Source organism: Gopherus flavomarginatus, chromosome 7, assembly GCF_025201925.1.
Source record: "Gopherus flavomarginatus isolate rGopFla2 chromosome 7, rGopFla2.mat.asm, whole genome shotgun sequence".
Classification (NCBI taxonomy): Eukaryota; Metazoa; Chordata; order Testudines; family Testudinidae; genus Gopherus; species Gopherus flavomarginatus.
In genome coordinates this window covers 106919851-106945852 of record NC_066623.1, presented here as the reverse complement: position 1 = coordinate 106945852, position 26002 = coordinate 106919851, and the positions used below count along the sequence as shown (strand labels likewise).

Here is a 26002-nt window from a genome sequence, read left to right as displayed (position 1 = left end):
TCTAAGCCATGTCCAGACATTGTCTCTAAGTCTGATCCCTCAGATACACTCAAAGGGTGCAGACTCCCTGTCTGGTACCTTTTCTTGGACAGCACTGAACACGAATAGTCTAAAAGTCACATTCTGGTTGGATGCTCCTAATGATGGACAGCTGAAAATTCACCTGTGAAGAAAAATCACTACCCCCATTATGTTAAATGAATGGGGGGAGATGTTCAGGAGGCAACAGAGATAACAGAGGCAGTTTGCAGGAAATTATAATGAAGAGAGGTAGCTCGGGCAGGAGACAGGGAAGGAATGTAAGAAAAAAATGACATTTTTAATGACTCCCTTTATTCTGGCAAGTTTGTGGACTTCAAACTACTTTTAATCTAAATTATATTGCAAGAACTAAGGGTAAAAGACTCCTTTCTTATTCTGCTAGTGTAGATGAGAAAAAGTAGTGGAACTGGCCCAAGGGTGAGGGACAGGACTGCTGGCTTCAGAATAGGCTTCCCTTTTTTTCTTTGGAGCTTGTCTATAAATCATGGGAATTACGTTTTGTGCGAGGGAGGGGCCCAGGATCCATGCTGGTGCAAATTAATGCTGAATAGATCGGTAGGGATTTGGATTGCTTTTTCCACTGTACACTGACATATTTACCCAAGCAGACACAAAAAGGCAATCTGTGCAGATCCAATTACAGACGTTAGTTCTTCTATAATGAAGTGAGAATGGCTTTGGGCCAAAAACAACTATCTAAAGAACAACTGAGACTCTGAGGGCAGGATGGGGAAGAAGCACAGAGTCAAGGCAACTTGCATAAAAGCAGCTAGGTAAATCTCAGGAGCAAAGGCATTAAGTGCACAGACATTAAACACCATTAAAATATACCATATACTATTTGCTAACAATCACAGTGTCCTTCATTAACAAAAAAAAAAAATAAACAAAAATATTTTGTAAGCATTAGCAACTAGCCTTATTCAGCCCAAAGGTGTTTCTGCTGCTACTTTACTAAAATTCTCAATAATGTTTGCTGATATGGAGTGGTGGTAGCACTCCATAACAAAGGCTGAAGCTAGCTTGTCATTAAAAACCGGATTTTTCAATCACTTCTCTAACTCAACCAAAAAGGAATCCCCCTGAAATTTCAGATCCCACATCACCTTTCTAATGTTATTGTCATACAAGTTTGGAGGAAGGGGATGGAGACTGGGGAAGAATTTTACAGTAAAAGGGTATTAAAATATTTTATCATGTTTTTTTGAAAATCTTCCTAACTTTAGCTCATCTCTACAAACTGTCTACAAATTACAAATCTGTTGTTTTAATGGCCTTGCTGAGAAGTGCCTTTTGGCGGACTTATTGTGGGAACTACAAAACTACATTAAGAAGCTGTTACGGGAGGTAAAGTAGACGGGGAATGGGATATAGATCCTGATATGTGGTGGCGGTGTGATGCAAAGCTGGGATGTGGATGTGTCTGTGTAGGGGCGCAAGGGGATGTGGTGCTGCTGCTGACTGATGGGGTAATGTGAGGGACTGTGCGGCAACAGAGCTATGTGGTGTATCACAAGCTAGATCCCAATCACCCTCTAAATGGGGCTGCCTCTTGATAACAGGAGAAGAGGTGCAAACTCCCGCTTCACCCTGCCGTGGGTTACGAGGGCATCAAGCGTCACACTCTGAGGGACAGGCAGCTTTCCCCTCCCAGGCAAAGAGCGTCAGGCGGACATCAGTGCGCGAAGGCGGGAATACAATGCCCTTAACCCTAGCGCCCTCACCTGAGCCGAGTGGCGCTGCTGGCCTTTTCCCCACGCATCTCCCGGACAGGCAATGCCAAGCGCGCGCCTGTTCAGAGGCGCGAGGCTGAGACGTTACCCTACCCCTAGAGGGACGAGGCTGAGGCGCTGCCCCCACGCCCGGAGGCGCGAGACTGAGCCGTTACCCCTGCCCCCAGCAGTCTCGAGGCTCAGGAGCTGCTCCCCGCCCCCAGTGCGCGAGCGCGAGGCGCTTTCTCCGTCAAAGGCCAGGTCCAGCCCGCTGGCGCCGGCCACTAGGTCTATGGCGTTCGCTCATTCTCGTTCCTTCCTCGGCGGCAGTTAGAGCCCGAATTGCTCCTCCCCAGGGGGCCCGACACCGCCCCTTCCACCCGCAGTCCATGGCGGGCGCGGAGGCGGGCGCCATGCTGAGGGCCGGAGGTTTCATGTCGCTAGTACTAGCCCTGGTGCTAGCTGCGAGGCTCCCCGCGCTCGGCGGGCCGCCGCCGCCGCTGGGCCGACTCCTCGCCCTGTGGGAGCTGTGGCCAGGTGAGCCCAGGGGTGGAGGCACCTGTACGGGGGTCGGTCGGCTACCGGTCTGTGATGCTCCCCGGTGCCTGAAGCTGATCGAGGAGGGGCCAGAAGCCCCCTGTGCGACCCGAGGCCCGTTTACAGTCGGGAGGACGATGGGTCCTTAGAGAAGTGATAAAGGTCCAGTGTTCATGCTGAGGGAGGGCCCGGGGACCCAGGGCCATATCTATGAATGGAGCCCCCTGTAAGTGCAAGGGCTGTGTGGTGAGATCAGAGAGGGTGCCATGTCCCTTGATTATGAGCCCCTCCCTTTGTACTTTATGAATAGGAACCCCTGGGGACGTGGAGCCTTCCGTCAATATTCACAAGTAGAGGCAGTGCTCACAAGGAGGACCCCCGTCAGTGTCCAAACTCACCCCTTTGCAAATTGAAGCAGAATGAAATTAAGGAGGCTGTGGTCAGCAGCAGTGAAAGTGCCAAGGATCATGTTACTTTCATGCTGCTGCTTGGGAAAAGCTACAAGGAGCAATAACCATGGTGGAATAGGAGCCAAAAAACAGGCTAGAGGAGTGAAGGAAGACCCTTCTCCTTGCAGGAGCTAGGAAGCTTTGGAGGGGGAGAAGAGACATAAAACATCTCCCCTCTATCAGTCAGAGCAGGGTGGATGTTCCACTGATCAGAAACATACTAGCCCAGCGGTTCTCAAACTTCATTGCACTGCAACCCCCTTCTTACAACAAAAATTACATGACCTGGGGCGGGGGTGGTGGAGCCAGAGCCCTGCTGTCCCACGTTGAAGCCCTTGGGCTTCAGCTTCAACCTAGGGTGGTAGGGCTCAGGTTTCGGCTTCAGGCATGGGCCCCAGGAAGTTTAATACTGACCCTGGCAACCACATTAAAATGGGAATATGACCCACTTTGGAATCCTGACCAACAGTTTGAGAACCGCTGTAGCCCTATGGCTGTTAGCAATTCTGTCTATTCCCCCCCAGCAGGATCCAGGAGCAGATCTTTGGTAGAAACCGTTCCCTTCTCAAGCAACTAGTGTCCAGTGGAGCCTTATTCACTTCAGCAGTGACTGACTTCTAGACCTTTGGTGAAAGCAAGGGAGGAATCCATGGAATCAGTGATATAGGGTAGTGGAGGAGGTCTAGGAATCTCAGTTTAGATGCTCATGAAAAATGTAAACTGTGAGGGCCAGGGGAAAATCTGGAGCAAATATCCAAATACACAAACAAATAATAAAAATGTTTTCAAGTAGATTAGAAACAGGAAGCCTGTGAAGAATATGGGTCTGTTGGGCAGAGTTAAGGAAGAAACTGAAATTAAGGGCATTGCAAAGAATCTAAAGCCAAATTTATGAAGAACAGCCACTACTTTTGGGGGCCCAATCTGAGATATTTTAGGCCTGATTTTCAGATGCACTTACAGCTCCCATTCACTTCAGTTGTATTTGTGAGTGCTTAGTAGTTTTGAAAGATCGGGTCTCAAACTGCACCTCAAAATTCATGGCCATTTTAAAAAGTTTGGCTGCATATGTGTTGCATATGTAAAAGGTGCTAGAATTAACTTTGTTTCTGCAATATTTATGTGGGCGTTTCATGACATTTGAGTGCTTATCCAGAAAACTTTAATATTTACTTACTTTAGTTATTTTAATAGAATTTCCTAAGTTTTCTTTTTAAAGAAAAAAAGTAAAGTCAACCTGGCAATAATAGGCTAGATACCACTAGAACAGTAGTCCTCAACTGGTGCCTGTGGGCGCCATGGTGCCCGTTGGGGCATCTATGTGCGCCCGCGTACTGGCCAGCAGACAAGCATCCGCCGAAATGCTGCCAAAAAGTAGCATCATCAAGAGGTGTTGCCATCGAAAAGCGGCATCTCCAAGAGGCTTCGCCACCGAAATGCTGCTGATTTTTGGCGGCGACGCCTCTTGATGTTGCCGCTTCTCAGCGGCATTTCGGCGGATGCTTGTCTGCCGGCCATGGTCCTTGGTGGCTCATTGTCCGGCGCCCACCACCCAGAAAAGGTTGGGGACCACTGCACTAGAATGTTCAGTTTTGAGGAAGGTGCACGTTATAACGCTACTGGGCTTCTGTGGACCCATATCTTGTTCAGCACATAAGTCACTGTGCAAGGAAAGAGGTTCAATGCACATTTTAGGAGATACAGGTGTATAAGTATGGCCTGAAACATGCCCATGAAGGCAATTGAAAGACTCCTATAGACTTCAGTGAGCTTTGCACAGTAAGTTCTGGGAGGCACACAGCCTTTTATCGTTTAATATATTGCTATAAAGTGCTGAAAAAAATTGTACACTGCCTGTATGAAATGTGATTTTCAAACCTTCAAAATTAATTCAAGTCAAAATAAATTTTTACTGGAACAGTTAAGCTTTTTTATAATTATATATTAGTATCTATTTTGTAAAAAAATTAGAATTATTTTATTGCTGGTTTTGCAGGTTATATAAAAGAGTGTCAGCTACTATCAATGGTAACAGTAAACAATTCTTCAAATAAAATATCACAACTTGTGGACCCAGAACAATCAACATTGAAAAAAAATCTTCTAATTTCTCATGGTGTTTGGCAGAACACTTCTACAGCTGGAAGAAATTATAAAATTTTTAAAACAAAATCAGAAGCAACTAGAAGAAAAACTGACAAATACAAGCACCAATGGAAGCTGCTGAGAAATAACATTTTAAACATTTTCATGAATCAAAACAAGCCACAACTAATTACCAATGAAGGCATAAAAACACAAGTTTCCAAAAAGTGGACAGGAAGTGTAAAAATAACTTCAACTGAAACAAATGCAGAGCTAACAGAAAAAGCAAGAAAGGTCCTAAAGCTTGGGAAAACTGAAAATACTAAGATAATAAGTCAACATAAAATTAATTCACATCTACAGAATGAATTTAAAATTGTTGAAAAGAAAACTGCAAATAATAAAAGAAATCAACTGCAAAAAAAGTTGTATTGCAATTCTTGTATATTTAACAAATGCTTTGGAACTAAGCCATCATTGATAAATACGTTTTTGACAGCAAATTGTCTATCAACTGTTAAAGGAAAATGTTGCAGAAAAAATCTGAAAGACTTACAAAGCATTTTGGTATTAAATTTAGTAAAAAATCAGATGGTCAATGAAAGTAGTCAAAATCAAACTAAAACAATGACAAAGGAAAAAAATAAATGTACCAATAAAAGAATTTTAGCATTTGTCAAACAAAAGGAATTAGCTGAAAAGAGTTCTAAAACATGGGACTGGGAAAGAATAGGTGCAATCAGCAGAGATCAGCATAAAATATTAACTGATGCAAGAAAAGTGTTAATAAGTGCAGAAAAGAAAAGTCAACATACTGAACTTCAGAAATATGGACCTATACCTAAAGAGTTTCAGGAAATAACTGAATCTGTAAACAATATACCAAGTGGAATAAGCAGTTGGAAAAGAAAATCAGAAGGAATGTCTACTAGGCCTTACAGTAAAAACCAAAACATTTTAAACTCAATGAAACAAAGATCAGCAGGATTACAAAAGGGTCAACCAAATATGAAAGACATAGATGGAATGTACACAACAGGAAAATCAGACAAAAATAACGGGAGCATAGATGTATTGTTTAATAGCTTGCCTGAAGTAGGAATCAAAGTAATACTTCAAGGTAAAGAGCAAAGAACTAAAACAACTCCAAAATCTGTTGATAAAAATCAGAGATCTTCTACACAAGCAATGATCCTGCAAAGAAGCAAAGAAAATGTGCAGGAAAAGTGGTCAATATATAAAACTGGTTCTTCTAGAACTCATGAAAGAAAACAAGATACTTTTAAAACTAAAGTTTCTAGAAAACAGAAATGGAGAGGGAATCCGGTTGAAGTACATATACCTAAAAAAGAAAGTACTGTGTTTAGAGTGGAAAGGTTGGAATATTCATCCAGAAATCACCACGTAGAACCTATAAAGTTAAATTCTGTCTTTCCAACCACAAAATATGCTGTAAGTGTTAAACAGGCATTATTTCCACCAGAAATAGGACAAGCAAAGTCTTCAAGACACGTGGGAAAAATGGTGACACATAGCACGTCAACTTCATGGAAGGTAAAACAGAAATATTTAAGCTTTGCTCGAAAGGATTTAAATATTAAAGCTAGAAGAGCTGCTGTATCAAACAAACAAACTGTGAATAGTAAATATAAAAAAATTAATAAAAGAGATCATTTACCAATATCTTCAATATATCCTTATAAACATACTTCTCAAAGTGTATCTGATGGTGAAAGAAGAAAACAATCAACACAGGGTGAAAGTGTAAAGGTATCTGTAGGTAAGTTGATCTGTTTTTTCATGCTATAACCATAAATTGTAAATTAACCTCTTAACTTCTAAATGTATGGTACTTTTCAAAGAAGATCTATTTTGTTTACGAAGGAATTTTCTTAACCCTCTTCATAGGATGGTACAATAAAAGAATGGTGAGTAACCCTTTCACAGATATGAAGGAATGTGCAAAAGGGGTGTCATCTTGTGTAACAGTGCAAGGGCCTCCCACAGGACCAATCTCTGGGCTCTGGGGAGCACAGCGACTGCTTGCTCCTGCTTCCCACTTTATTCTACCAGGAGCAAGATGCTAAAAAGGAAGCGTGGAGGAGACATACTCATAATCTGAAGCTCATCCCTTTCCTATACCAGCCAAATGGATGGAGCATATTACACATCCTCTGTATCCTCAGAAAAGATCTGGAAGGAATTGTGTTTCACGTAGACACGATCTGCTGTGTGATAATCCTGAGGCTCCACACACACCATCTTCTGTGTAATTGCTGTAAAATTGCCACTGAACCTATAGACTTGTGATTGTGATATTGACGACAAATGGCAAGGTGGCAATGAATTACCTTGAATGGTAAATATATACATCTACAAAAGGATGTGTTGCAAGAAAAGAATTCATGTATGGACATCATACAATTGTTGTCTAAAAGAAATCTGAGCCAATTTTTCTTAACTAAGCAGAAACATTTTCATGGAATGAAAGTTACGCTAGTGACAGAGCCCACATAAGATCCAGTACACATAAAAGGGCATAGGTATTCGTTAGAGCCTTCTGTGAGCCCTGTTACTGGTAAAAATTTTCACCTATTATATATAAAGTATATTTTAAAATAAAGTTTTAAAATTACAATGAGGCTGCTGAAACATTGCCACTAATCCTCATTAGAGAGATTTAGTAATTTTTATAATCTATTTTTAATTCACTTGTTAGATATCTTCATGTAAATGCAAAATAAAAAATGATATCAAAGGCTGAATGCTGTGACCACAGAACCAAATATCTCTCTTCCCCCACCAATGTCCAACTATGAACAATAAATTTTTTTCAGTTAAAAAGCTAGTTTGAACAAGTACACAATGTTCTGCATTCTAAAGGCTATTTAACATGGGCTTTGATAGACTGAATGGAAATTCCATAAAATTGTTTCTCATGTCACCTGGAGTTCAAACGTGGGACTAAGCAACAGGAGGATTTGAGTTGTGCAGATGAGGACAGAAAGCTGTCCCAGGGGAGTTGAATTCCATTCTGTTTAGTTCATTGCAGTTAATCATTAGCACCATGAATTACATGTGATAACTAAAAGGAAGCTAATTGAGGGTTTGGAGCGTTGGTCTTCTGTGTTCATAGTGTCTTGGTCATATTTAAAAGATAGATAGTTCCATTCAAGTTTAGGAGAACAGGAATATGGTCTTGTTGTATTATCTAATCCTGTATTCTGTCTCTGACAGTGGACAGTACCAAATGCTTCAGAGAAAGATGCAAAGAGATTTTAATAGACAATTGTGAAACAATGTGTTCATAAGGAAAGACTCTCCCTAAATCTGATCAGGGATAGTTTATATCCCTTTTCTTTTTTTATCTTCTATAATATAAATGTGTGTGATGTTATTATCCATATATATGTCTACTTTAAAAAAACTCCAACTAAGCTTTTGGCGTTGATCTTTTGTGGCAGAGAGTTCCTTTGATTAACTAATAGTCTTATAAATTGTGTTAAACAACAAAAAACAAAACAAAAATATTTAGTAAATTGTGTATATATATTTAAAGAAGCATTTTCCTGTAAGTACCAAGAAATTGTCTCTTCTTATTTAGTTTTCTGTAGAAAGTATCATCTGCTGAATGGGAAGACACTAACAAAGGGCCCAATCTTATGATGTGCCAAAGTCAAATGGAGTGGTGGATGTATAATAACTATTAGAACGTGCTCAGTAGCTTGTAGGATTAGTTGTATTGGGAAGAGATTTCAGTTTGATTGACCTTCCTATCATTCAACCTAGAATGGAGTTTAGGTAAGAACAAAGTGGTTTAGCATCAATCCAGAGAGGATGGTGTTGCTTTTAGGTTTGAGGAAAATTATTGGAAGATAGTGGTAGAAATTGACTCCATCAGTTAAGGTAATTTGCCCACCTTTTGTTACTCAACTTTGGGACCCTCTTGGGTCTCCTGTGCTTCTAGGTGCTGAGGTAATAGCGTGGCCAAGAGCGCTTTTTTCATCTGCACTTGAATTGATAGATTATAAAGCTAGATAACGGGGATTGGTCCTGCTTTGAGCAGAGGGTTGGACTAGATGACCTTCTGAGGTCCCTTCCAACCCTAATCTTCTATGATTCTATAACCACTATGGATCATTTAGATGGATCTCCTGTATAACATAGGTCGTAGAATTTCCCTGAATTAGTTCCTGTGTGAACAGGAATTGTCAGTGATGGAGAATCCACAACAATCCTTGATAAATTGTTCTAATGGCTACTTATGTTCCCTGGTAAAAATTTTTACATTACTTCTAGCATGAATTTGTCTAACTACAACTTCCAGCCATTGGATATAGTAAAATAAAATAAAAAGGAGATATACCTATTTCCTAGGACTGGAAGGGACCTTGAAAGGTCATTGAGTCCAGCCCCCTACCTTCTCTACAGGACCAAGTACTGATTTTTGCCCTAGATTCCTGAGCGGCCCCCTTAAGGATTGAACTTACAACCCTGGGTTTAGTAGGCCAATGCTTAAACCACTGAGCTCTCCTTCCCTCCTAGAGCTTATTATATCTTTGTCAGGTAGATTGAAGAGCCATTATCAAAATTTTGTTCTCTGTGTAAGTACTTACAAACTTTCATCAAATCATCTCCTAATCTTATTTTTGCTATCATTAAACAGCATGTTAAAGGGAGAGGCATTCTTTCAAGTATAGATGAACTGGTATCTAAGAAGAGCTCCTACTTTTTATTGTAGAGTATATTTATACTTATTTTTTGCTAATTACATTTTTATTTTTGTGGGAAAGGTAGATCTTTAATGTATTTTGTGTGGAGTGAATAGCATGTTCATACTTAAATAGTAAGTTATTCTCTGCAGAAGTATATGTTCTGTTAATCTTGGCAATTTAGCATGCCTATCAGAGAGATTCTTACTCAGGATATATGTAATTCAACGACTTGAAGTTCAGCCTATTCTTTAGCAAGGAAATCTTTTTAAATGCTGGTGCCAGAAAAAAGGTTTTAATTTCCCTTTGCTTCAGCATTAATTATTATATATATTTATATGGTATAGACACTTGGGTCTCTTAGTAAATTTTATTTAATTTTCCATGAGTGGAAATATATGCAGATTACTCAGATGGAGACAGTTGTTTTGTCATTATCACAATGTAGTTGGGAAATTTTGTCTCCATAGACTTAAAAATTCATGTATGCCCCTCATACAGCAACTGTCAAGATATTATTCCCACTTTGAACTTTAGCGTCCAAAAAGTGGGGACCTGCATGTACCCTTCTAAGCTTAATTCCTAGCTTAGATTTGATAACACTGCCACCAACCAAAAATATAGTGTTTTGGTACACTTCCTGTTCCCCCAAAATCTTCCCTGGGGGACCCAAGACCCAAACCCCTTGGGTCTTAAAACAAAGAGAAATAAACCATTCCCCCTCCTTTTCCTCCTCCCAGACTTTCCCCTCCCTGGGATACCCTGAGAGATCACTGTGATCCAAACTCCTTGAATTTTAAAACAGAGAGGAATTAACCTTTCCCCCCCTTCTTTCCCCCCACCACTCCCTGGTGAGTTCAGACCCAATCCCCTTGGGTCTTACACAAGGAAAAAATCAATCAGGTTCTTAAAAAGGAAAGCTTTTAATTAAAGAAAGAAAAAATAAAAATTATCTCTGTAAAACCAGGATAGAAAATGTTTACAAGGTCTTCAGCTATACATAGACTAGAGGGACTCCCTCCCCCCTAGCCTAAGTTACAGCAAACAGAGGTAAAATATCCTTCCAGCAAAATACACATTTGCAAATAAAGAAAACAAACAAAAGACTAATCCGCCTTCTAGCTAGTACTTACTATTTTGAACATGAGAGACAGTTTCAGAAAGATTGGAGAAACCTGGTTGCGCTTCTGGCCTCTCTTAGCCCCAAGAGAGAACAACGAACACCACAAACAGCACAAACAAAGACTTTCCTCCACCAAGATTTGAAAGTATCTTGTCCCTCGATTGGTCCTTTGGTCAGGTGTCAGCCAGGTTCACTGAGCTTGTTAACCCTTTACAGGTAAAAGAGACATTAACCCTTAACTATCTGTTTATGACAGCAACATTAGAGGTTTTTGTGGTTAACTGTTGGTCCAGACTATTTTCAGTTTGTTGTGGTTCATTTTGGCTTTGCATTTGCACTGAGGGCTTCACAAAGACCATAGTAGCAGTATGCATTACTCTTTGTTGAAAGAAACACTATATTCTTCAAAACTAGAAGACATGCTAGTGAAAGCCCCATCTCTGCCAACGTGATAGAAGATATTGAGGAGTCAGTGTTCCTTTTGGTATGACTGGATTTTTGTGATCAGCTATAAGAATGAACAGATACCTTTACAGTAACTCACTTGGGAACAGTTTAACACAGAATGTGTCATTTTCAAGTTTTATACCTGTTTACAAATAAAATTGGAGTAAAAGTCAAGACATTTCATTGTGAAAATGTTGAAACAAACTGTTTAGATTTTTTGTAAGGTTTTTTAAAATTGAAACAATTTGACATGAATACATGAAATGTTTCAGTCAACCTGAATCCTCGTTCACCCCCTACTCCACAAGGGCATAAGTATCTGATTGGGCCCAACCATCCCGCAGTTCCTTCTTACTGACCCGCAGTGTTCATTGCCTTCTTTGAATACTGTTCTACTGTGTAATCTTACTACTTAGACTATGTCTACACTGCACTTTTGTCATTAAAACTTTTGTTGGTCAGGGGTGTGAAAAAAACACCTCCTAAGTGACAAAAGTTTTAACAACAAAAAGCACTGGAGTGGACAGATTTTTGTCGGTGGGAGATGCCCTCTGCTGACAAAGCTACTGCCCCTCATTGGTATGGTATAATTTTATTGGCAGGAGAGCTTTCTCCTGCTGACAAAGCTGCTCTGAATGCCTTACAGCGGCAAGGCTCTAGTGGCACAGCTGTGCCGTTGGAACCTGCGCAGTGTAGACATAGTGTTAGTGAGTTAGTTCATATAATTAGGTAGATAGTAGATAGTTATTAAGAAAATTATCTACATTTTTAGCTAGTTACATTTCAGTTTTAAGCTAGACACACCCCTCAGTAAAGGGGCACTAGCAACATGGCAGAAATTAAATCCCCAGGGTTCAAAACCTTCCGCTCACATTAAGCTTCAATGCAGTTTAACAACAAGCACTCTGTGTGTCTTTTTTGCCTTTGAGGGGATCCAAGTTGCCATATGTTGCTCCTTTTCTAAGCAAATTTAGAGAACTAGGGAAAGCCCACCTGAAGTTGTTTCTCAGGGCTCAATGCAAGCCTCGTTGGACACCACAAGAAAGAACAGTTAGACCACAGTCCTCCAGTCAAGTCCTCTTCATTAGTGCCATGATGAGCTGATATTTCACCTTGAGATCCCAGACCACACTTATTAAGAAGCCCAATCGTTTACCTCCATTCTGGCTTCAGTGTCTTCTGACAGTTGCAGAATGCAGCCTGCTCCAGGGATGAACCATAACTCATGTAAACTTCTCTGGTGCCTGGGAAGTCGAGACACAAGAGTCTCCAGACTTCTGATGCATCTCAGGCTTATCCTCCTACGAGTCAGAAACCTGAACAGGCCTTGGATGTCCTGGTACTGACTGCTGAAAGAGCATCATCAGTATCAATTAAATCTGCAGACGATGTTTCTCATAGTACCAAACTTTCATCATTGACCTCAGTACAGGATGTCTCAGTATCCAAAGCCTTACTATCCACAACTTCTGTGCCAATTATCTCATAACAATGTTCCTCAGTACTTAGCACGTGGATACCTGCTGTCCTGATACTCAGAGTGTACATGGTACCAAGTGATTTAACTGTGGATCCAGTACTGGAGTTACCTCTGTTAGAGAAACTGATGGTGATGATGTCTAAGTCACCAAATACTGAACTAGTAGTATGGCAAGTCAAGGAGGTTATTTCTGGCACTGACTTCAGCCCTTTAGAGACAAGGCACTCCTGACAGAATTATCCCTCCCTTCAAGGAAGTGTACTCCTCCTCATCCCCATCTAGACACAGCAGGAAGACATCTCCTACTCACCCTCCTTCTCATCCTTGGATAGCACTATAGAAGTCAGGAATGGGCTTTAGGGAAGCTTCTATGGAAAAGACCTACAACTCATAGATAGCATCTCTCCTGTTATCTCCCTATATGTCCCTCTTCTCAGTACCCATATCCCCACAACCTTGACCCTACTGGATACCGTGAGGTATGCAGCCATCTTCATACATGCCCCAGAGAGCATCCCAATCAGATCAACTAGTGAAGCTTCAGATCCTGGAAAGTCAGGAGAAAAGTAAATATTGAGGAACAACTACAAGGTGAAGAACAACTGGTCCCCGGTGTGATCTCATCCTCCCCTGATGAGACAGTAAACCCTCTCTTGGCCTGCCTCAGTGAATGATTTTAAGACATTTCAGGACCTCTTCAAGCACATGGCAAATATATTGGATATACCACTAGAAGTGGTGCAGGAGAAGCCCCACAACTTCCTGGATATCTTTCATTCTTCCTTGCCTGGTAGGCTTTCCATGCCAATAAATAAATGGCTGTTGGAGCCTCCAAAGGATCTATGGCATACACCAATGTCAACACTGGCCAGATTCAAGCAAGTGGACAGAAGGTAGCAGGTCCCTTTCAAGAGATTTGAACACTGTTATTCCCAGCCAGAACTGGGTTTACTGTAGTGGCTGCTATCCAGGAAATGTCAAAACAACAAGGACTTCCCAAAGCCCCACCCAGGGATCTGAAGAAACTTTACCTTTCTGGGTGCAGAGTTTACTCATCAGCCAGATTCCGGTAGCTAGTTATCAGTCCTTCCTCTCTTAGTATGATTACTTGGGCTAAGCTATCGGAGTTTGTGGACAAACTACCACAGGAACATGGAGTGGAATTGAAAGTCATCATGGCTGAGCAGTTGATAGCCCACGCTTCCCTATAGGATTCACTGGGTGCATCTGATACCTTGTTGCATATTGTAGCCACACTGGTGGCAATGAGAAGGTCTTCCTGGCTCCAGACCCCAATAAAGACATACCCTTAGAGATTAAGTATGTCCCCATGTGTATAAGGACTTGATAGGTGTTTGCCAAGTTAGATCCACTTAACCACATTAGAGCACTCTCCCTTGGAGATCAGGAGGCCTCTGTTGCCTGTTTGAAGAATATCCCCAATTTATGTCACATCCAGGTCATGGGTGGCCAGACCTCATAGTTGGAGCCAGAGTCTGCAGTCACAAGATCTGAGTCAAGTTGGCTAGGTCAGGATACTGGGGAGTTAGAAGCAGGAGACAAACTGGAGATCAGAATCATGAGTCGGGAACCAAAAGTCAGGGCAGGTCAGGATACCAGGGGGTCAAAGGCAGAAAACAAATGAGGTCAGGAACCACAACTCAGATGTGAGGAATCAAGCCAAGTCAGAATGCCAGGAAATCAAGCTGTGGGAGCAGGAGCAAACACAAGATGCTTAGTCCTAAGCCAGGTGGAGCCTAGCTGTTCAGACTGTTTCCTGTTCCTGCTGCTGTCTTAAGAAGGGACAGCAGGCCAATCAGCTGCTCTGGGACTCCACTTATTAGACCTCAAGGACAGAGTCTCATACTGGGGCTGGGATTCATGTATCTCAGGTAAGCTATTGTCCGTAAGTTGCCATGTGGAGAGCTGGAGCATGGTTGCTCCCATGAACCTTATAGGCCTAGGTTCAAGACCTATGGGTAATGACAGTAGGGTGGCTTTGTGGAGCTTGGTATTCACCTTTTCAAGACAGTACTCCTTGGCAGATTATTTGAGATTGGATGTCTGTTTGGGAGGTCTGTCCTGCAGTCATTGTTTAAGTAGGACTCCTAATTACCCACCTTCAAGAAACTTGCTTATTAGTAACCAAGACTGGAATCCATATGTACATTCACTTGAAGAAAGAACAGTTACTTACTTTACAGTAACTGTGGTTCTTTGACGTGTTGTCTACATGGATTCCACAAACTGCCTGTCTTATGCAGTACTCTGGAGCCCTACTCCACTGGGATTCTGTATTTGCCAAAGAACTAAAGGATGGTTGGGCCAGCTCAGCTCTTTCTGACCTCATGTAGGGGGGTACAAAAACATCTAGGATACAGTCAAGATCCTGAAAGATACTGCTGACTCAAAAAATCTTAAACATTGGGCAAGAATGGAATCCATATGGACAACACATCTTAAAGAACCCCAGTTCCTGTAACGTAAAAAATAATCATATTTTTTTAGTGTGAGATGGTAAAGAAGTTTTCAAGTAGAGAGCACATGTGGACCAAACCCATAGAAAACTACCTATTGTTAAAGAACTGAGTAGGAGTAAGTAGTCTATTGCATAGTGGTAGTCCTCTCAAGCAGTTCATCACGTAAGATTAAAATCTCCTTTAGGATAATCTTTAGAAAATTAACTTGCTAAAATATATGAATGTTGAATTCTTTATTATTGTTTGATATATAAATATATGTCATAGTGGTGAATATAGGAAAAGCCTTTTTAATTAGCATATGATGATACAGGAACTTTTTGTACCATGCAGTGATGAGAAATAAAAAATGAAAATTTTAGTAAACAATACTAGTATAAACTTTTTAAGAGAAATACTTCCATTGTGATGTGTGATTATTAAGGCTGCATGGAGGTCATGGAAAGTCACGGATTCCGTGACTTTCCGTGACCTCAGTGACTTCTGCAGCAGCAGTTTGGTTTGTGGAAGGAGGCTAGGGCAGGGGCTTGAAGTGTGGGGCGGCGCTTACATCGGGATGGGGGGCTCCTCAGTTCCCAAAGGCATGTCTCAGCAGAACCTACGTGGAGGGGCCAGGAGGCTCCACGCACTGTCTGGGCCTGCAGGCTCCACCCCCTCAGCTCCCAATGGCTGTGATTCCTTCCAATGGGAGCTGCAGAGGTGCTTGTGGTGGGAGCAGCTGGCAGATACCCCCTTGCTGCCATTCCTCTTAGGAGCTGCAGGGACACATGGAGCTGGGTATGAAGCCTGCCAACCCCCCCGGGCTGCGTGCCACTGCTTGCCCCCCTTTCTAGCACCAGCAGGGGTCCCAGGATGTGCACCGCCCATCTCCCCCCCAGCAACAGCGTGGTCCCAGGCCACCACCTCCAGCACCTGCAGCGCCCCTGCGCTGCCTTCCCCGAGCACCCATGGCCTCCCACCCAAGTTTTAGTTAGGAGTATATAGTAAAAGTCATAGACAAGTCAAGGGCTGTGAATTTTTGTTTACTGCCTATGACCCGTCCATGACTTTTACTAAAAAGAGACATGATGAAAACGTAGCCTTAGTGATGATATAGCACAGTTTCTATAAGAGTAGATGCTTTACTATGCCCTCTGAAATTTTAGATAATTAATCCCATTATGGTAAATCAATACAATAAAGTGTAACCATATTGTCTCAACACAGTAGACGTTAATTACATAAAATGTTATTTGGACATTAACCATTTTTGTTTGTTTGTTTATGTAGATTTTGTGAACCACTTAGTCTCCGTTCTAGTAGCAGGTGCTACTATTGTTGGAATTGCCTTCTTTGCTTTGGGATTAGCAGTGTTTTATCTGTTTTATAAAAGAAGGTAGGGTTAAAAATTACACTAATCTTTTTTTCTTTAAAGGATTGCAACAAATTAAACTTAGTTTTTTGTAAAATTATGACTGATGTAAGATAAGGTAATAGCAAGTAAAAGTAATAATGTGTTTTAAAGAGCAGTGATGCCTTGATAATTTATTTTGAAACATATTCTACTACAAACAGTTCTCGCAATACGTCTTACTGAGGATTTTCTTTGCTCACTTTTTTAATTAAGATATTTGCATAAAAATAAATCTCTCTTTCTTAGGAGTTCAGTTGTCCCTTCTGTTTGTTCTTCAACTAAGTGAATACTTTCTAAAGCTCACATAAGATGAGACAGCTTGTGAGGAGTGAAATAGATGTTCTTATTTACCAGCTTATATTCAGCATATTAACAGTTTGTTTTCCTTTTTACTAGTCAACAGTTTCTTATTCTAATTTCATTGCTTGTAAAATATTACAGTTGTTGTAAATTTGTAGTTGTTATACTTAGAAAACTGATAATCAAAATTCATACTTAAAAGGTACTTAACAGAACTGCTCTTTGTTTATGGTGAATATCTGCAGGGGAAAAAGGGGTTTTGAGGGTTATTTTTGCTACTTTTTACTTCTGATATGTGTGTTTTTCTTCAGGTCTAAGAAAGAAGGAGTTGAATTCTATTTCTTCTCATGGATCATCAATAGAATTCTTTACCATGTTTCTGTCAGTTATACCAGGGCAGTCCCATTAAGGAGAGTTGGAATATCCAGCCATCCTTTTTCATAAACAAAAATACCGGTGCAAAAACTTTTAACGTGACAAAATGTAGGTGAAGTCATAACAAGTGGGTGGAACTGGGCCAAGATCGGTGTAACAGATTACACTAAGGGTAACATTTTGCCAGGCATAGTTTAGAAAGTTGTTTTATTGCTCTGTCTGTAAGGTGGATGGAAGTGTAGTTTTGTGACCATTTAGATATCTTGTTTTTTAAAGAAGATAATTAGCTATGGAGAGGAAAATTAACCTTATGTAATTGGCATTTCTCTAATGGCATTGGTCTCCAGAGTTTTAGAATGAATTTTTGAATTCACCCTCTCCTGACAATCAGCCCAGTAGCTTGGTGAAACAGGTTTCTTTCCAAGGGTTCCTACAGCTGATTTCTTTCTGAATTAGCATGTCAAGTGAAAGACCAATTTTCATAGCATTAATAAATATGTGCTGTTTCTTTGCCACAAAAGCAAATCAAAATTAGTTTTAAAGGAACACATCAGATCTACTCAATTTCAAACAACGTATTCAAACTAATTTCAGGTCTTAAACCTGCTGCTGAAATCATAATGCTAAATTGTGAGAGTTTAAAATCACATTTCTTAAATTGTTTTTTCTCTCTTTTTTAATACTATGGCCCAGATCCTCAAAGGTGTTTAGAATCTGAACCTGTATGGCATAGCCACACAAACAGGAAGATCTCCAACAGAATGACTATGCATACGAAATAGTGAACTAACTGCATACAGTTAGCTGTCAAACTGCTCTTTCTGATTTTCACACATCATCAATAATAACTATTGTGCATAAGAACGGCCATATTGGGTCAGATCAAAGTTTCATCTAGCCCAGTATCCTGTCATCCGACAGTGGCCAATGCCAGGTGCTTCAGAGGGAATGAACAGAACAAGTAATCATCAAGTAATCATTCACCGTTGCCCATTCCCAGCTTCTGGCAAATAGAGGCTAGTATCAGGACACCATTCCTGCCCATCCTGGCTAATAGCCAAAAGTTTATCTAGTTCTTTCTTGAACCCTTCTATAGTCTTGGCCTTCAAACATCCTCTGGCAAAGAGTTCCACAGGTTTGCTGTGCGCTGTGTGAAGAAATACTTCCTTTTGTTTGTTTTAAACCTGCTGCTTATTTATTTCATTTGATGACTCCTAGTTCTTATGTAATGAAGAGTAAATAACACTTTCTTATTTACTTTCTCCACACCAGTCATGATTTTATAGACCTCTATCATATCCCTCCTTAGCTGTCTCTTTTCTAAGGTGAAAAATTCCAATCTGATTAATCTCCTCATATAGAAGCTGTTCCATACCCCGGATAATTTTTGTGGCCCTTTTCTGAACCTTTTCCAATTCCAGTATATCTTTTTTGAGATGGGGTGACCATATCTGCACGCAGTATTCAAGATGGGGCGTACTATGGATTTATATAGAGGCGATACGATATTTTCTGTTTTATTATCTATCCCTTTCCTAATGATTCCCTACATTCTGTTAATTTTTTTGACTGACGCTGTACATTGAGTGGATGTTCTCAAAGAACTATCCATAATGACACCAAGATCTCTTTCTTGAATGGTAACAACTAATTTAGACCCCATCATTTGATACAGATAATTGGGATTATGTTTTCCAATACGCATTACTTTGCATTATCAACTTTAAATTTCATCTACCATTTTGTTGCCAAGTCACCCAGTTTTGTGAAATCCCTTTGTAATTCTTCACAGTTTGCTTTGGACTTAACTATCTTCAGTAGTTTTGTATCATCTGCAGATTTTGCCATCTCACTTTTTAAAGGCCCAAGGGACTTTCTCTGACTGCTTACTTTGCTTAAGAGCCTTTGGTGAGGGACCTTGTCAAAGGATTTCTGAAAATCTAAGTACACTATATCCACTTTATCATCCTTGTCCACATGCTTGTTGAGCCCCTCAAAGAAATCTAGTAAGTCGGTGAGGCATGATTTCTCTTTAGAAAAACAATGTTGACTCTTCTCCAACAAATCATGTTCTGTGTCTGATAGTTCTGTTCTTTACTATAATTTCAAACAGTTTGCCCGGTACTGAAGTTAGGCTTACTGGCCTGTAATTGCTAGGATCGCCTCTGAAGCCTTTTTTAAAAATCGTTGTCACATTAGCTATCCTCTAGTCATCTGGTACAGAAGCTGATTTAAATGACAGGTTACATACCACAGTTAGTAGTTCTGCAATTTTACATTTGAGTTCCTTCAGAACTCTTGGGTGAATACCATCTGGTCCTGGTGACTTATTACTGTTAAATTTATCCATTTGTTCCAAAACTTCCTCTAATAACACTTCAATCTGGAAGATTTCCTCAGATTTGTTACCTTAAAAGAATGGCTCAGGTTTGGGATTGCAATTTGCAATTGAAATTTCGCTAACAGTTCCATTAAATTGTAAGCTTTTCAGGTCAGGGACCATCTGTTATATATGTTTGTACAGTGCCTAGCACAGTGGGGTTCCACCCTGGCCTACCATAATGCAAGCAATATTAATCAATCAAAATTATTCAAAATATAATTGCGTCAGTCAAAATATAATTGTTCTCACTCCTCCATACCTATATTGCCTCTGAAGTGGTAACAGAAGTATAAATTGCCTTTCGCTAGCAAAGTAAGCAGGTATGATTCTGAATGCATAAGTATCTGTTAAGAAAGAAAATGCAATTTTTACACAGTGTGCTGACCATAATCAAACTTTTTTAAAATGTCACAGCCGTTAAAGCAAGGAGATTTAACAGTCAAGTGTGAGATTTGTCATATGTTGTGCTTAGTTGGCCAACCGAATCGAGGTCTAACACTCAACTTGATGGCTTTTCTCTTTGTCTGCCTGTTTGTAATATAATTTTTCAATGCCGCATCTGATCAATTCCAAAATTTCAGGGAATTTTCTAGACATCCATGGTTAGAATCCTATTGATTTTGGTGAAAACTGGAAAAAAAGAGACAGGAGGATACTGGCAGCCCCTGGCATTTGGTTAGTAGAGCTAGTTGCTTCGGTCACCTCTGTAATTGTCTATAGCTTAAAGGATCAGTTGACAGTCGTTAACACATTTCATTTTAATGATACCCCCAACTTAGTTCTGTCCATCCTCCCAGTACAGTTTAAAGTCATAAAGTTTTAGGGCTGAGAGGGACCTCGAGAAGATATCAAGTCCAGTTTCATCTGCTGAGGCAGGACCAAGTAAACCTAGACCATCCCTGACAGGTGTTTGTCCAACCTGTTTTATAAACCTCCAGTGATGGAGATTCCACAACCTCCCTTGGAAGCCTATTCTAGAACTTAACTACCCATATAGTTAGAAATTTTTTCCTAATATCTAACCTAAATCTTTGCTGCAGATTAACCTCATTGCTTCTTGTCCTACCTTCAGTGGCATGGAGAACAGTTGGTCACTGTCCTCTTTGTAAAAGCCCTTAGCATATTTGAAGGCTATTATCAGCCTCCTGGGCCTCTGTCTTCTTTTCTCAAGCACTAAACATGCCCAGGTTTTTTAAGCTTTCCTTATAGATTAGGCCAGTGGTAGGCAACCTGTGGCCTGTGATGCGGGCCTGGCCACCACTTCCCGCAGCTCCCATTGGCCGGGAATGGTGAACCACGGCCACTGGAAGCTGCAGACAGCCATGCAAATGTAAACAAATGGTCTAATGACCTGCCAGCAGATTGCTCTGACAGGCCGCATGTGGCTTGCAGGCCACAGCTTGCCCACCACTGGGTTAGGTTATCTAAATTTTTTATTATTTTTGTTGCTATCCTCTGGACTCTCCAGTTTGGACACATCTTCTCTAATGTGTGGCACCCCAAATTGGACACAGTTCTCCAGCTGAGGTTGCACCAATGCCAAGTACAGCAAGATAATTTCCTCCCTTGTCTTACATGCGACACTCCTGTTAATACATCGCAGAATGATATTAGCCTTTTTTGCAGCTGCATCACATTGTTGACTCATATTCAATTTGTGATCTAGTATAACATCCAGATCCTTTTTAAGAGTAATACCACCTAACAGTTATTCCCCAGTTTGTAGCTATGCATTTGATGTTTCCTTTCTAAGTGAAGTACTTAGCAATTATCCTTAGTGAATTTTATCTTGTTGAATTCAAACCAATTCTCCAATTTGTCAAGGTCATTTTGAATTCTAATCCTGTCCTCCAAAGTGCTTGCGACCCTTCCCAGTCTGGTGTCATCTGCAGATTTTATAAGCATACTCTCCACTCCATTATCCAATGCTGATGGTGTTGACACCCTGAAAGCCTTCTCTTCCAGACAAACTAAATGAGAATGGTGAGGGAGCAGAGTGGGGAATGGAAGCACACACAGAGCCCTGAGAAGGGCGAGGGGGGACGATAATGGAGGATCCTGTCTTGGGAGAACGGGGATCCCACAGAGTACCTGGCACAAGGAAGGGGGTAGGTGCCTTGCAACAAGTCCGTGAAATAGAAGGGGATGGGAGGGTGGTACACAGGGAATTTGTGAGGAGTGCAAGAAGCCACCTACTCCTAGGGTTATTAGGAGTTGAATTTATTTCCCTCTGTACTTTTGAAGAACTGGCTAAACAAGGGCAGCCAGATGCAGAGAGATACAAGTAAACTATGACAGGCTGATAAAGGGAAAGCAGCAATTGTAACGGGGCAAAGTTGTGGTAATAGGAGATACTCTATAGGAGTAATAGGGCAGGGAAAATATGGTGACGTTAGGTAGGATAGGGAATTGGGAAGAAAAGGCAGCAGGAGTTTGTGTCCTTGATTATGCATTAGGGATCCATAAGGAAGCCAGAAGTGGGAAGGGAAGAGCAAGATAGTGTGGGGGGAACTGGCCATCAGAGTTGAGGGGGATGAGACTCAAAACTTTTGTTGCCTCTTAAAGAGAAAGACAGACAAAGATAAAATACACAACCTTTATATTAATAATTTACTGAGAATGCAAGTAGAGATGGAAATGTCTTTACTAAATAAAAAGTTCATGTAAAGGATTAATGTAGTTAGCTGTTGTGAGACAATCCTGTAGACTCAAAAATAAACCCAGTTAATTCAAATGATGATTTCAGAATGTGTGTATCTGAGGTCCTATATAGTTTTAGTTTGAGGACTTACTCAGCATCACTGCTTGTTATTGAGTTTCTTATCAGTGGTAAAATACAAAGTGTCCTGACAAAGTTATTATAGGCATTATTCTCACTTACATGCATTCATGTCGTATTTTTAATGAACCTGAGGACTTCTGTACATTAGTATGAAAATAAAAGAAAAATATTTGCTTACAATTGTTACATTTATTAGCATGCTCTGAATTCAGAACTTTCCACAAACATGCATACTTTTAAATTTCATATGTATTCTTATCGTTCTATTTCATATTCCTTTCAGGCAGCTTTTTCAGTTTCTCAGAACCATTATGAAAGATGAAGAACTTCCAAACAAATTTGTACCAATTGATGCTCAACGTGATAAGCATATGTCTCTCTCTCAGAGTTTTCATGTTGGAAAATCACAGGTAAAACCTAGCATCTCTATTCTAAAAATAAAATGCAGCCCTAACCTTATTTGGATTCCAGTCTTGTTCTCAGTCTGGTGATATGAGGGTAGCTATACACTATATCTTTAAAGTTCCACAAAGATACCTCTTTATGTCTTAATTGTATCCTGCCTCAACTGTAAGTCACCTTATAGTTCTTCTTCGAGTGATTGCTCACATCCATTCCAGTTAGGTGTGCGCGCCGCGCGTGCACGTTCGTCGGAAACTTTTTACCCTAGCAACTCCAGTGGGCCGGCAGGTCGCCCCCTGGAGTGGCGCCGCCATGGCGCCCAATATATATCCCTGCCGGCCCACCCGCTCCTCAGTTCCTTCTTACCGCCGTGTCGGTCGTTGGAACTGTGGAGCGCGGCATAGCTGTCCTCCACGTCCCTAGCTCTCCTTGTTTTTCTATCGTTATCTCTATTGTAGCGTTAATTAGACTGTTAAGTAGATAGTAGTAGTTAAGTGTTAAGTAGTTGTAAATAGTTTTTCGCCGGGGGCTTAGCCCTTCCCGGCACCCGGCACCGGGCTCATGCCTGGTTCGCCGGGCTTCAAGCAGTGTGCGGCCTGCAAGAAGCCTATGCCCACGAGCGACCCCCACGACGCGTGCCTGAAGTGCCTGGGGGAATCGCATAGATCCGACAAGTGCCGCATCTGCAAGGCCTTTAAGCCAAGGACTAAGAAGGAGAGGGATCAAAGGCTCCGGACTCTCCTCATGGAGGCGGCACTTGACCCGGCGGCTTCGCAGACCGTGATGTCGGCGCCGGCACCGGATCGCACCGGCACCGAGAAGACTCCCCGGCACCGACCTTCTCCGGCACCGGGGACAGAGCCTAGGCCGTCGAAGTCCATTACTCCGGCCAGGCACACCCGAGTGGAGCGCCCGGCCTCAGCATCGGCCGCGGCGCCGCCGGCACCGTCGACTCCGGGCCCGGCGGGTCCGTCGAGTCCGGTGCCGCCAAGCTCCCCCATGACATCTGGGGTCGAGATAGTGGTGCCATCTACACCAGAGACCTTCGCCTCGGCACGGGACCTCATAGCCATGACCGAGCCCACTCAGCTACCACCCCCGGTACCTCCGGTGCGGGTTGTGTCCAGAGGCAAGCCTATGATGTCGGCACCGTCCCGGGACTCTCGCTCTCGCTCCAGGTCCCGACGTCAGGGTCGCTCCAGATCCCGCCGCCGCTCGCAGTCCCGGCACCGCTCCCCTCAGCGGTACCGGTCGCACTCGCGGCGCCGGTCGACACCGAGACGATCGCGGTCAGACTCCAGCCGTCGTTACCGGCACCGCGAGTCCAGGAGCCGATCCAGACGTTCACCGCACCGGTCGACCTCCCGGCGCCGAGCTGGTGGCAGGTCCCGGTCCCGGTCGACCTCCCGGTACCGAACCGGTGGCAGGTCCCGATCCCGGCACCGAAGCGGCGCCCGGTACCGATCCAGATCACGGCACCGTGGCAGAACTCGGTCCCGCTCCCGGCACCGTTACGACTCCCGGCACCGGTCCCCGGCACCGAGACGATCGCCCGTGCCGGCCCGCGCGGACCCTTACCATCCAGGGTCCGCCCCGCCATGGCCCTCGAGGCAGCCGTCCGTGTCTTCGCTGGCGGACAGTGGGTACGCGCTCGGCACCGACCGGCAGGCGGCGCTGTTCAGCGAGCCTCCACAGCAGGACGCAGCCCCACAGCAATGGGGTTTCTGGACACCCTGGGCGTATCATCAGGCCCAGGGCCCCCAACAGCTCCCTGCTAGGCCGGCGACTGCAGAGCACAGGGCACCTGAGGCCTCGTTGTCTCGCCCCCCTCCCTCCCCGGATGGGGAGGAAGGATCCAAGCAACAGGACTCCACTTTGGCTCCTGAGGCAGAGGCGAGGGCCGAGGGAGACCCCCCTTTAGACACCCTCTTGCCGGGGGTCTCCTCATCTTCTTCCCCTGATGAAGCGGTGGCTGGGACCTCCTCCAACAGCCCCCCCCGCTGGACCTCAGGGCGCACCAGGACCTCCTCCGGCGAGTAGCCCAAAACCTGAGTCTACAAGCCGAGGAGGTCTCGGAGGTAGAGGACCCTATTGTCACCATCCTCTCGGCAGACGCTCCCACCAGGGTCGCCCTGCCGTTCATACGGACCATCCAGGCCAATGCCAACACCATCTGGCAGTCTCCGGCCTCCATTCCTCCCACTGCGAAGGGCGTCGAGAGGAAGTACATGGCTCCTTCTAAGGGCTACGAGTACCTCCACGTACACCCGACTCCGTGTTCCCTGGTGGTCCAATCCGTCAATGATAAGGAGCGTCATGGTCAGGAGGCTCCAGCCCCCAAATCCAGGGAGGCTAGGCGGATGGATCTCCTCGGCCGTAAGGTGTACTCGGCGGGGGCGCTGCAACTCAGGGTCTCCAACCAACAGGCCCTGTTAAGTAGATACGCCTTTAACTCCTGGGTGGCAGCAGACAAATTCAAGGAGCTGTTGCCACAAGACGCTCGTCAGGAGTTTGCGGCCATCCTAGAGGAAGGCAAGAAGGTCGCACGCACGTCCTTGCAAGCCTCTCTGGACGCTGCGGATTCGGCTGCCCGTACCCTCGCGTCGGGTGTAACGATGCGTCGCCTCTCCTGGCTGCAGGTTTCCGGCCTTCCGCCGGAGCTCCAGCACACAATACAGGACCTTCCTTTTGAAGGCCAAGGGCTGTTCTCGGATAAGACAGACCCTAGACTCAAGAGTCTAAAAGACAACCGAGTCATCATGAGGTCACTGGGGATGCACACTCCAGTGACGCAGCGCAGACCCTTCCGGCCGCAGCAACAACAACAACAGCGCAGGCCGTATCTCCAGTTCCGCCAGCGGCAGGACCTTAACAGGCGCCGCGGCAGGAACGGAAGGCGCAGGCACTCGGGGAACCAAGGGGGCCAAAACCAAGGCTCCTCTAAGCCCCCGCCTGGTCCCAAGCCTTCATTTTGAAGGTGCGCCCGAGGGCGCAGTAACAGTTTCCCCATTGGATCCTTTCCCCCCGTTTTCCAACCGCCTTTCTTTTTTCCTCCCGGCGTGGTCCCTAATAACATCAGACCGCTGGGTCTTACGCACGGTGCAGTCGGGATACCGCCTGCAGTTTGTTTCATTTCCTCCTCCCCGCCCCCCTTCCTCGTCCCTCTTCAGGGACCCCTCTCACGAGCAATTCCTTCGGCAGGAGGTGCAGACGCTCCTCGGCAAAGGAGCTATAGAGGCGGTGCCGGAGAACGAGAAAGGCAAGGGGTTTTATTCCCACTACTTTCTGATCCCCAAGGCC

The 26002-nt window shown here is 43.3% G+C and overlaps 1 protein-coding gene across 1 annotated transcript in view; it reads left to right on the top strand.

The window, feature by feature from the left end:
- Positions 1-2143: 2143 nt before the first annotated feature.
- Positions 2144-26002, top strand: part of C7H1orf185 (chromosome 7 C1orf185 homolog) — a 47007-nt gene continuing 23148 nt past the window's right edge. The window contains exons 1-4 of the mRNA XM_050963668.1: positions 2144-2291; positions 4737-6605; positions 16337-16442; positions 22584-22710. Of these exons, the coding sequence (XP_050819625.1) occupies positions 2144-2291; positions 4737-6605; positions 16337-16442; positions 22584-22710 (2250 nt within the window). The remainder of the gene's footprint in view (positions 2292-4736; positions 6606-16336; positions 16443-22583; positions 22711-26002) is intronic.